Source organism: Octopus sinensis, linkage group LG17, assembly GCF_006345805.1.
Source record: "Octopus sinensis linkage group LG17, ASM634580v1, whole genome shotgun sequence".
In the NCBI taxonomy this organism is placed as follows: domain Eukaryota; kingdom Metazoa; phylum Mollusca; class Cephalopoda; order Octopoda; family Octopodidae; genus Octopus; species Octopus sinensis.
The window spans coordinates 15,238,833-15,252,016 of record NC_043013.1 but is presented as its reverse complement, the minus strand read 5'-3'; the positions used below and the strand labels follow the sequence as shown (position 1 = coordinate 15,252,016).

The 13,184-nt window shown below is 36.4% G+C and overlaps 1 protein-coding gene across 2 annotated transcripts in view; it reads right to left on the bottom strand.

Moving 5' to 3' along the window:
* The window catches only part of LOC115220846 (DNA topoisomerase 2-binding protein 1-like), a 74,938-nt gene extending 61,884 nt beyond the window's left edge, over positions 1-13,054 (bottom strand). For both annotated transcript variants that reach the window (XR_005002627.1, XM_029791025.2), the window contains exons 1-3: positions 12,819-13,054; positions 4,247-4,368; positions 1,803-1,944 (exon numbers count right to left, since the gene is read on the bottom strand). Coding sequence is in view for 1 of the 2 variants with exons in the window: in XM_029791025.2 (XP_029646885.1) it covers positions 1,803-1,944; positions 4,247-4,265 (161 nt within the window). In the remaining variant the exon portion in view is untranslated. The remainder of the gene's footprint in view (positions 1-1,802; positions 1,945-4,246; positions 4,369-12,818) is intronic.
* Between the last annotated feature and the right edge of the window lie 130 nt (positions 13,055-13,184).

Here is a 13,184-nt window from a genome sequence, read left to right as displayed (position 1 = left end):
AATGAACCAGGACCACTTGATTCAAGCATGTATATGATTTAGATCTCATATAGAAGCAGTTGTTGAAGGTGAAGGTGGCTTTATTGAATAACATTGTAGAAAAGAAGGTTTATTTTTATCATCATAACATTTTTTGATAAATAAAGTTATTATCTGTTATTATATATCTGGGTTTTTTTTTATAAACATAAATCTGTCCTCAAATATCTTATGCACCCTGTACATATATGTGTATATTTGTTATTGTCTCCTTGTCTTGACACCACTTAGTTGAAAGCAAGTGTCACCATCTTGCAAGTGATGTCCTTCATTTCCAACATTCCATGAAAAGCATGCCTGAATGTGGGAAAATATTACCTTGCTTGAAAGTAGGTAAGGGTTGGCAACAGGAAGAGTACCTGGCCAAAGAAAATCAATAAATTCTGTCCAATCCATGCAAAATGGACATTAAAATGACAACAATAATATATATGCTCTTACCCAAATTCTACATTTTCTGGAAGTGTTTCAAGCAACAGTGGTGTTAGATTAATGACAGAAAACTATGCATTTGTCAAGAGTATATATAAGTCTGTGTGTGTGTATGTATGTATATATATGATGATGATGATCATCATCATCGTCGTTTAACGTCCGTTTTCCATGCTGGCATGTGTTGGACGGTCCGACTGAGGGCTAGGATGCCAGAAAGCTGCACTAGGCTCCAATCTGATCTGGCAAAGTTTCTACAGCTGGATGCCGTTCCTAACGCCAACCATTCCGCTAGCTTAAAAGCCACCATATCAGGCAGCTTTTGAGCTAGCTCCTGTGAAGGGTCTTGGACCCATCAATGACACTTCATTCATTGAGTAAAAATAAAATTTTGTTAAACTTGACCAATATTTTTCAAGCAATAAGCAATTTTCCTCAAAACAATGATATAATTTGCCGACTTGGAGCTTTTGCAAAGCTGCATGATAAACAATATTTTTTTGTCTTCCCATTCAGGGGTTAGTACAATTTTATTTTTTCTATCAAACCTCTTTCTCTCTATCTCCCTCTTTCTATTGATAGTTTTCAACCATCACCACCACAACTGCCCTACACACACCATTCAGACTTCTGATGCCACCACAATCAATATCTTTGACTTCACTGCCTTCCCCTCTACCACCATCACCACTGTCTTTCACATCGCTTCCTATCATCGCCATCCCTGACCACCTCGGCTACCACCACCATCACCTCCACAACTACAGCTCACACTATTACTATCACCCCAACATGAGGAATAGTAGCAGTGTCATTGAATAGTGAAAGATGGGGTCGAAGTGTGACACACTGACACACAGAAATTCGTTTTGGCATTTATACATATATCATCATCATTGTTTAGCGTCCACTTTCCATGCTAGCATGGGTTGGACAGTTCAACTGGGGTCTGGAAGCCAGAAGGTTGCACCAGGCCCAGTCTGATCTGGCAATGTTTCTACGGCTGGATGCCCTTCCTAATGCCAAAAATGTATATATATAAAATATACATATATGCATGAGTGTGCATGCTCATGCATCTATGTGTATAACTATGAATATACATAAAACACATGGTTTAACACAAAGAGTCAGTAATTCCAAACCAAATATGTCACACGCTCATTCACCAAAACTAATACAAGGGCCATTCATTCACTTACACACAAAATTGGGGATAATCTCTTAGAAATATAAAAACAAGTATAGGCTTGCATCATCCATGCCATCACATATCCTTTTACTGACTTCATTTTTATTACTTCTCTGATAATAATAATCTATTTACTGACCTCAACCCATGTGACTTTAGGTGTTCAAAAGCATCTCCTTCAAATTTATCACACAGATACGCTGTGTTTTTATCTTTCTGCATTATATTTAAACACTCATCTTCGGTAATCCACTGGGGTTTAAAGCCATAAGCTTTAATGCCTGGACGAAAAAACAAAAGAAAAAGCTGTTATAATTGTCTTCTATTTAATTGCTACAGAGTAACACGAATGTATAAAACTTAGTAAAGACATTAATAATTGTTTGTAATTTAGGCACAAGATAAGCAATTTTGAAGGTAGGGGGTTAGTCAATATCATCAACTTCAGTACTTGACTGGTCCTTTATTTTATGAACCCCAAGGAATGAAAGGCAAAGTTGATCTCAATAGGATTTGAGTACAATGTTGGAAGAAATACTACAAGGCATTTAATCTGATACTAATAATTCATCCTAAACCAATGCCTTATATAATTGTTTCTAATTAAGGCACAAGGTCAGAATTTTAAGTGGAGTTGTGTTAGTCGATATCATCAACCCCAGTACTTTATTTTACTGACCTTGAAAGAATGAAAGGCAAATTATCAACCCCAAAAAGATGAAAGAATATTTGTTTCTAAGTTAGGCAGAAGGACATAGATTTTGGTTAGATTAAGAGTTGAATAGTAATTTATAATATATTAACTTAAAATGAAATGCAAAATCAATCCAAGCAAGGTTTTGAATAAGGTGAAAGTAAATAGCACTCGTTAAATAATAATATCACTTTTAATGTCCAGAAATGCAGCAAATGAGAGATATTTGAGAAAACAGAAATAGGGAGATGAGAGTTATTTCTCCCAATTTTTGTCTGCACTTGACAGCTAGATTTTAAGAGTAGCTCTATTTGGCCAGGCCACACTCATTTACCTTTCAGCAAATTTTTATTGGAGATTAGCACGTCCCTCTTCAATCTAACCTTACTCTTCATGTGACATAAAAAATCCGAAGGGGTCTTAGCTGCAGAGGAAAAGCCCTGAACACAGTTCTCTTAATAATCTTTTCTGCTATAGGCATAAGTCCTGAAATTTTGGGGAAGAGAGCTAGTTGATTATATCAACTCCATTGCTTGACTGGCACTTTATTATATCAACTCTGAGAGGATGAAAGACAAAGTTGACCTCAGAACAAAAGAAATGCTGTTAAAAATTTTGTCCAAAGCTCTAATGATTTTGCCAGTCCTGGTCTCAAATTTTAGCACAAGGCTAACCACTTTGAGAGGAGGATGTACTTATTACAGACACTGGGACCTAAGTTAATCAGAATGCAAAGCTGAAATGAATGCTACAAAGCATTCTATCTGATGCTCTAATGATTCTGTCAGCTTGCCACTCTAAATAGTTATAATGTTCCTTTTACATTTAATGATTTTCTATTCTTTTCCAATAGCATCATCATCATCATCATTGTTTAACGTCCGCTTTCCATACTGGCATGGGTTGGATGGTTTGACTGAGGACTGGCGAGCCAGATGGCTGCACCAAGCTCCAATCTATCTGGCATGCCCTTCCTAATGCCAACCACTCCGAGAGTGTAGTAGGTGCTTTTACGTGCTACCAGCACAAGGGCCAGTCAGGCAATACTGGCAACAACCACACACAAATGGTGTTTTTTTATTTTCCACCTTCACAGGAGCCAGTCCAGTGGCACTGGCAATGACCTTGCTCGACTGTTGTTTATCACGTGCCACCTGCACAAGTGCCAGTAAGGCGTCACTGGTAACGATCATGCTCGAATGGTGGTTTTTATGTGCCACTGAGACGGGAACCAGTCAGCGACCCTGGCAACAATCACACTCGGATGGTGCTCTTAGTGCTCCACTAGCACGGATGCCAGTCAAGCGGTGCTGTCATCGAATTTGATTTCGATTTCCAATACCTTTTATTAATTATTTCATCTCTACCATAGCACATTTCTTGATTTCAAATGTTACTCCTATGTCACTGCTAAATATTATGGTTTGCACTAATGAATCCTGTTGTTTTTACCATATTATTCATAAAACGGCAGTGCATCAGCATGGCTGTAGCTATGAGCTGAAACTACAGAAAAAGAAATAAATAATTGCTGAAATGAATTTCCTTACAGAAATAAATGATTTATGCAATTTCAGTGCTTGATATTTGTAAAAATCATATTAATTCTTTAAACACAAATCCAATGGGAGAGACATGAACTAGTCATTCTAACCATAGCAGAGCCTGTAAAAACTGCTCTGGCTATGAAAACATCTAAGTCTCTTTTGGAACCTTTAGAATTAACATCCAAATCTCTTTTTGAAATCACACACAACTGTCTTGAACAAGGAAGGACACAGTGAGTGATACCATCCAGGGAACACAAAAATAAAGTAAAAAAAACCCATGATCACAACAGGAACACTTCTGACCATAGGTCAAAAGCTAGGGCTAAACAACGTACTTACATTGAAGGCTTCTGTACATCTAGAAGAAACTTCCCCATTCTTACACTGAACACATTTCACTCTGAACTCAGTCTCTGCCATGATGCTCCTCACCAATATGCTGACACAGCCAGCATCACAACCTAGTAAATAGGAAATAAATGCATTAAAAAGTGGTAAACACAAATAAACATCTATCAAGAAAACAAGCAATAACAAAATAAACCTTTGGATAGAATCTTCAAACACAATTCATCTAACCAATACACCATTATATCATTGTATTTCTTGATAGTATACTGGTCAAATTCTTCTAATTCAATTTGTTGCAGAAAATACTATTTTGAAGGAAAAATAATGACATTCTCCATAGAGATAAAGTCGTTGATAATATTCATACAAAACCTCATTTCCTTACAAGAATACAATACAATACAAACAATCAACACCAAAAGAGAGTGGGAGGACACTAATTTCAAGAGAATAAACTAATTACCGCTGTTTTTTTTAAGTTCAAACCATTTTGAAAGAGAAAATTCAACTTATTTACAACACACTGGGTAGAAACATGAACATGTGGTTAAAAAGACGCTTCAAAACTAGTGCAAGAGAAAAACACTTGATTTTTACAGCTATTGGTGTGATACTAGTAAAGTTTGGCAGGTGGTAACAGCATCTACATATTGTTACTGTTTTATCATGTTTTTCAGTTACTATCATGATTTGGATGTATTTGCTGTTGAAGCATCAATCAAGAATGGTAAATCTGACGTCTTTTTTCTTTTATGTACCCTGCACATAGTTTTCAGTTTAATCCCACCATACAAATCTTTTACTATAGCTTGAAGTCGACCAAAGCCTTGTAAGTGAAATTTGGAATGGCCGTGTGCTTAAAAAGTTCTCTTCTCAACCACATGATTTCAGGTTCAGTCCTACTGTGTGGAAGCTATGACACATTTCCACCAAAGGCCATGAAAATATAGGGAAATATTAACTTGCTTGGAAGCAGGTGATGGTTGGCAACAGGAAGAGCATCCAGGCATGGAATGTCTACACCCAATGAATTCTACCTGACCCATGTAAGCATGGAAAAGTGGATGATAAAAACAATGATGATGATGATGGAAAGTATGTAGGAGCTATTGTGAGGAGTTGTTCTTCTTCAGTAAGAAATTTAGTTTGTTGCAGCTGCAGGTCTGGATGAAAACTTGCTTCCTAACTATGCAGTCTCAAGTTCAATCCATTACATGGCATCTTGGACAAGTGTCTCCTATTATAGCCTTGGGCCAATCAAAGTCTTGAGTAGGTTTGGTGGAAACTTGAAGAAACCCATCATGCGGCAATTTGCTGTACTTGATAAGACACATCAAGCTAAGTAAAATCACCGTCTTACACATACAAGCTTGTCCTTTCAGGTGTCAGTACTGCATAAATGCAGCTACGCCAGTGGCACATAAAAAGCACCCAGCACACTCTAAGTGGTTGGCATTAGGAAGGACATCCAGCCATAGAAACCATGCCACAGCTGGAGTCTGGACAGCTCCATGTCAAACTGTCCAACTCATGCCAGCATGGAAAGTGGATATTAAACGATGATACATATGTATATATACACACACGTGTGTGGAGGCACATGGCCTAGTGGCTAGAGCAGCGGACTCGCGGTCGAGGGATCGTGGGTTCAAATCTCAGACTGGGCGATGTGTGTGTTTATGAGCGAAAACACCTAATCTCCACGTGACTCTGGCAGAAGGTAATGGTGAACTTCTGCTGACTCTTTCGCCACAACTTTCTCTCATTCTTTCCTCCTGCATCTTGCAGCTCACCTGCAACGGACCGGCGTCCCATCCAAGTGGGGAACCTATATGCCAAGGAAACCGGGAAACTGGCCCTTATGAGCCAGGCATGGCTCGAGAAGGAACAAAAAAAAAAAAAAATACACACACGTGTGTGTGTGTATGTACAGCTGTGTTGACATCACATGATGGTTGTAAACGTACATCACCATTATACAAGCGATGTTGTTCCTTTCCAGTATTGTGTGAGAATATGTCTGGTTATGGGGAAATATTAACTTGCTTGGAAACAGGTGAGTGCTGGCAAGAAGAAGGGTATCTGACCAAAGAAAATCTACCTCAACAAATAAACTCAGTCTGATCCATGCAAGCATGGAAAAGTGGTCACTGAAAAATGATATCCAGTGTAACATTACTAATTGCTTAAAAAGCTTCTAACAGACTGCACTCCAGTTGCAAGCACAAGACAAATGTTTCAGGTTTGAAGATAACTTCCTTCCTTCTTTACTCCAGTCTCAGAGGTTCTGGAAAGGATTATGGTTACTGTATTGCCTACTCAGACGAAATAAAAAAAAAAGCTAAATGTTTCAGTTTCATTTTGAGAATAACAGGGATTTAGTACAACTTTTCCTTATAAAACTGGTGTTTAGGACAGAAAAGATTCTTAATTAGGATCAAAGTGTTTTAATTTAAATATGAAGAGGTTTGTCGTACAATTACAAATGGTCTTAGGTGGCTTGATATAGAAAGGAGTTAAGAAAGCAGTTTTTGTATTACATAGTAAAACAAAACCAGATGGAAAAAATTCCAGACCAAAGATTAATTGAATTATTTTGATCTCATTGATATAGAATATTTACTGATTAATATACCATATTTATTTATTAGCTTTAACTTGTTTCAGTCATTAGACTGTGGCCATGCAGGGGCACTACCTTGAGTTTTTAGTCAAAAGAATCGACCCCAGTACTTGTTAAGCCTGGTAGTTATTCTATCAGTCCCTTTTGCCAAACTGTTATGTTATGGGGATGTAAACACACCAGCACCGATTGCCAAGCAGTGGTGGGGGACAAACACAGATATAGTGGGTTGGCAAGAAAGTAATTTCATTTTTTGCAAATATGAATAGAGTTATGATTTTTCCTTAGCCGTTACCTTTAGTTTACTTTAGAAGCAAATTGCACATCATTTTGTTTACAGCTGTTAGTACAGTGTCTATTTTAACATTGAGTGCAAAAACTAATATTTTCATCATATTTTGCTTTTTTATTTCCGTAAAGGCAAGAAAGCTGTTGAGATATGTGAAGTTTATGGTGTTGAATACTTAACAGAATAAACGTCAGAAATGGTTTTAAAAATTCTTTTCTGAAGATTTTTCACTCAAAGATGACCAACATTCTAGTTGACCTTCTGAAGTTGATGATGACCAAATCAAAGCCATAATTGAATCTGTACCATACACAACAATTGAAAATCACTTAAAATGTCTTGGACTTGTTAAAAAAGCTCGATATTTGGGTTCTACATAAATTGAAAGAGATTCACTCAACACAATGAATCAATATTTCCGATATACATCTCAAATGCAATGAAATTGACTTTTTTTTTAAACAAATCATCACTGGTGATGAAAAATTGATTGTCTACAATAACATCAATCAAAAACGATAATAGCCCAAGCATAATGAACCAGTACCGACCACACTGGAAAAAGGTCATGCCGTCAATATGGTAGGATTACAAAGGTGTTGTGTATTCTGAGCTGTTTTCAAGGAACCAAACAATCAATTCAGATGTTTACTGTCAACAACTAATGAAACAGCCAGAATTGGCAAATCATAAAGGAATCGTGTTCCACTATGACATTTACTTCAAAGTTTGCAAAATTCTTTCAATAATGATGATGATCTGAAATTGCACTTGATTCAGTTTTCAGCTAAGGACCAGAAGTTCTATGAGCGAGGAATCACGAAGTTGCTAGAAAGATGGCAAAAGGTCATCGAACAAAATGGAAAATATATAATTGATTAAAGTTCATTCTTTGTATGAAAAAAAAAAACAACTTTTATTTTATACTAAAAATCGAAATAACTTTCTATATAAATGTATATATAGGCACATATACATTTATATAATATATAACTTATATAAGTTTCAGTTTCTGTCAACAAAATCCACTCACAAGGTTTTGGTCAACCCAAGGTGTCATGCAGTGGGACTGAACCTGGAACCATGTCATTAGGAAGCAAGCTTCTCAAAATCCCTTTATAGTCATATTTCTCTTTCCTTATATATAAATGCAAACACACACACCATATCTGCAGGTATATAAGACGTGCATTTGTTTTTATAAAAAAAAAAAAAGGCCCTATGGTTTATTATAAACTGAGTGTTATACTCTAGAGAACCAGGTGAGCTAGGCACAATAACTGTAATATTATTTAATTATCACCCTATCTAATATATCATTTGGTACTTCAGATATCACAGCAGATATTAACAAAATTACAAATAACTCAGCTGCAGACCTTGACAGATTCCCCACTAGTCCTCAAGAACTGCCATCATCAACTGGCATCTCCTTTAGCTATTCTCTGGAGGAAATCAATAGGTGTCCAAGAGAAACTGTTAAAATGAGCAAAAGTGCTTTTTGGCAAAAAGAACCCAGCATGTGGTGATGGATGGTGTTTAATCAAGCTCAGCAAGAGTCCTCAGTGAAGTCCTACAGGCACTGTATTGGCTCTACATCTTTTCACTATTTACATCAATGTCATCAAACAGCAGCATTAGAATTTTCAAAGATGACTAAGGTTCTGAAGGTCAATGACAGAGCAGGAGACCAGACTAATCTCCAATCAAATCTTCTTGCTGTTATCCATGGCATCAAACACTCCTAGGGACCTCGAAGTAACTATCAACAACAATTTAAGCTTGTGTGCCCACATAAACACTAAGTCAGCATGGCTTGCAGGGTATGCTCCTGGATCCTCGGAACATTTTGTCTAGAGACACACTCCTACCATTATCCTTCTCTTCACTACCTTTGTTCATCTTCACCTTGAATACAGTTGTCTGCTGTGATCTCCCCACACGAAACAACATATAAAACGTGAAACATCCAAGAGATGATCACAAGGAAAATAGACATGTCTTGATTATTGGAATCATCTTGAGAAACTCGAACTTTATTCCCTCCAATGCTGCCCCGAGCGCTATATCATTTGTAATGATATGGAAAATATTCAAACAGCACTGATGAAATGATGTTGGTATCAATTTTAAAATTCACCCAAGGCTTGTTCCCCTTGCCACCTGTCCTCTACAAAAATCCTCCTGGTGTCACATCACAATACTATGACATTTCACCTCAACTGGCTCTGCCCTCCTTAACATTGTGCCAAGACACGTAAGAGTAGAAAAAGATCTCGACATTCAAATGGGTCCTGAACGAAAATCTCCCAAAAATTCAAACCACCTATACTCAGATATATCTCTGCAAACAATAACTCTTTATGCAAATAGGCTATGGTGCCCAAAGAATGACTGCTACAAGAAACATCGGCAGAGTTTCGGATCCAGACATCGACATGAGTTGGAATTTCTCCACTTTGATAGGGAATTTTCAATTTTCTTTTCACCATAGTCTTCAAAATTTGGTGGGGCATCTTTTCGTGAAAAATTTTTTTTGAAACTATGATTTTTTTTTTTCCTCCCGTCAAAAAATTTTAAATCTTATGATTTTTTTCAAACCTCACCCCACTGTTTCTGCTTATATTTTCAAAATATTGGAGAGCTTAAGGTCATTGCTGGGATTTACCCAGTGATTTCAGAAAAAACTATGTAAAAGATCATTTATTTTCATAGCACACTTTTCTGTTTGTAAATTTGTTTTTTCTTATGCACACGAACTCGTTTGGTTTAATGGGCGAGGGGGCTTAATTTAAATGACAATTTTTTTTCTTTTGTGCTTATATCCCAACATTAGACTACAGGTTGATTCTTTATGGGAATGGCTTTGCTCATATACAAGAAAGCAGCTACCATCATCACACCATGAAATGTGTTTATGGGGACAAAAATACTGGAAAACCTCAATACATGTGAGAATGACAAAAAAATGAGGAAGGTGGTCATGGGATATGCTAGAAACAATAGCCAAATCTCACACGCCTTTTCGTCTGAAAATATCTAAATTTTTTTCTTTTTACTGAAGAAGCCTCTCTCATGGTTTTTAAGAGCGTGGTGCCACAAAAAAGGCCCAAATCGGTCTGGAGTGGGGTGGTGAAATTCGTAAATTTTTCAAATTTTTTTCTTTCATAAAAAGATGTCCCCCATCATTTCGAAGGCTGTGGTAAAAAAAAAGTGGAAAATTCCAACTTATGTGAGCATCCTGACCCAAACCATCTTTTCCAGGTCATGTTATTTAGTTAGAAAAGGTCTGGGCCAATTCTGGTCGTAAAATTATCCTAGTATCTAAATGAAAAATTCTAGGAAAATAAATGGTGGGTACGTTACTCCCACGGTCAATAGCGATTAGTCAGCCAGAAATACGAGTTTTACTTCTTGTATAGCAAATCTCTTAGGTGAACTATAAACAACAAATCACTTGATTTGAAAGGAGATAAAGCTGAGATATGGTACTCCCATAAAGTAGCGTATTTATGATAAACCCTACTTTATTCCATTATGTTGTCACAATATTGTATGTACATGTACAGAATCTTACATTTTCCACAAAAAAAGAAAAAAACTTTAAAATATTCTTCAGTAAGTGTATTATGAAGCATTAAATTTGTGGCGATCCTTCGGTATAGGTACCGTAAGTATTGGAAGTGGCTTTGTTTACATTTCTGAAGATAACAGATACCCATTTCTCCCACCCCTAACCCCCCGCCAAGTATATATAAAAAAAAACCACTTTCTTGAAATGTATCCGGTACCTATACCGAAGTTACGTCAAATTTGTTGTGCCACAAAATATACCAGTATTCTGCTATGCCGGTAAATACGGCAAATATACAAAAATTTTACGGAGATGTACTTGCATAGCAAGTGACCAGATCTGGGATCGTGTGCTGAAATGAAAACAATTGCAGCGTGGAAGGTGTTTATAAACCATTTAAGAAACACACAAAAACCGTTAGATTCACTTCCACATTTAAATTTAATGTGTCAAAAATATTTTCGTCCCTTTGAGACCGCGACCTGTTCGCTGACAAACGGTCTCAAAACGACGAAAATATTTTGACAAATTAAATTTAAATGTGGAAGTGAATCTAACGGTTTTTGTGTGTTTCTTAAATGGCTTATAAATACAAAAATTTATCTCAGAACTATGAGAATTCTTGCCAAACTCTCTCGGAACTATGGGAGATCTGCATCAGTAGAGAGAGTACCAGTAAAAAAAAAATCTGACCTTTCGGACAGTAGACCGACACCGTAATAACAACCTGCCGATAACAGTCTTGCGAAAGAACAAGACAATCTCTATGTGGGTTGCACAACTGGTTAATAGTTGAGGTCAAATTTCCCTCAAATTACTTCCTATTGTCTTTCAAAAAGGAAAGGACACATTAAATAAAGACAGAACAATCTGGTCGATCAGGGCTGACCTGGGGTTAAAAAACAACTATCTTGCGTGCAAACGACACAGGTTAGAAATAGCAATCAAATTTCATTCGACCGTCTTGAAAATGGGAAGGACTTTCGGAAACAATACTATTTGAATAAGATGGCACTGTCACGGCTGGATTCTCACTGATCATACAAGAGTTGGAGCTTAGAATCTTTCTACTCTGAGGAAAGATGAAGTCTACACATGTTCTCTAAATCTACTAGAAACTGCAGTCAAATTCCCCTTATACCCGAAAGCTTAAAGAAAAAACAAACTAGATAATGTAGTCCGAAGTATACTATGCTTAAAAAAAGTTGTTAGCGTGGTCTAGGTCTAACCTTGGGCTAAACAACTAGGAATCTAGATACAGTTGCTCGATCTGCTCAAAATTTATAATCCTACCACCTTAAAAATCAAGGACATGATGTAGTCTTAGATACAATTATCTGAATAGATGGGGAAGTTTACGGTTGGACTGTCTTTGATTATAGCTCTGACAGGAGAGTAAACAACACAACGATGGGAAGACATTTCCGTCATAGATGCGTTAAGAAAAAATAAATGACATGATCGTCATGGCTGGAAGGTCTATGATCATAGGCTGACCTGTGGCTAAAACACCACGTTATGCAGTTATTCAACCTGACAGAAATAGCAGCCAAATGTTTTCGAAACAGGGAAAAGATATTGAATAATGTGATCCTAAACACACTTTATGAATAAATAATACGCGATGGTCACATCTTGAACGCCTCTAGACATAGGTCTGTTTAATTTAAACCTGAGGCCTACGATTTAAATGATACAATCAGGTATTTGTCAAAAATGTTGTCAAACATAACGGGGGAAGAGAAAAAGGGTAAAACAAAAATAAAGCAGCCATTTTAGACGGTAAATCAGATACAAAAGTGTTTTTTTCAGTCTGAAAAACATTATTTGGTCTAAGTTCTCAACGGTTTTTTATAGGTTAAGCTTCATTATAAAACAAAACGAGGAGCGGGGCACTTCTGATATTAAAATCTAAAAGAGATATTCAATTACTAAAAAGAAAACCGCAAAGTTTATGAACGTGGTGGAAATCAGAAATGATTAAACTCCATGGATATGGTTAAAAAATGTAATAATTCTTAAAATATATCAAAGATATTTCACTGTATAATATCAAAACTGTCGTAAACTATACCTGCGTGTAATATTTAAGATTCAGTACTTTTAAACAATCCTATATTTTGTTGCCGATTTTAATAATAAACTCGATGTTGTTCGTCCATGTGTTTGTTATCGTCTGGTATGTATTTTCGTAGTTGTGACAATGTTTTGAATAAACTTATTTGCTTTCAGAAAATAAAATAAATGAATAAATACATTGAAATACATATGTATAATTTTTTTAAAAATTCAAACACAATATTCGGCGGAAAATAACGACATGATTTAAAACCTGCTAAAAAGTGTACAAAAGTCAGTTAAAATTCGTATTTTTCTTTCATTACTTTTGCCGCCAATTTTAGTCTGATAACGTCCGAACGAGATTTCCCTTTAAGCTCTA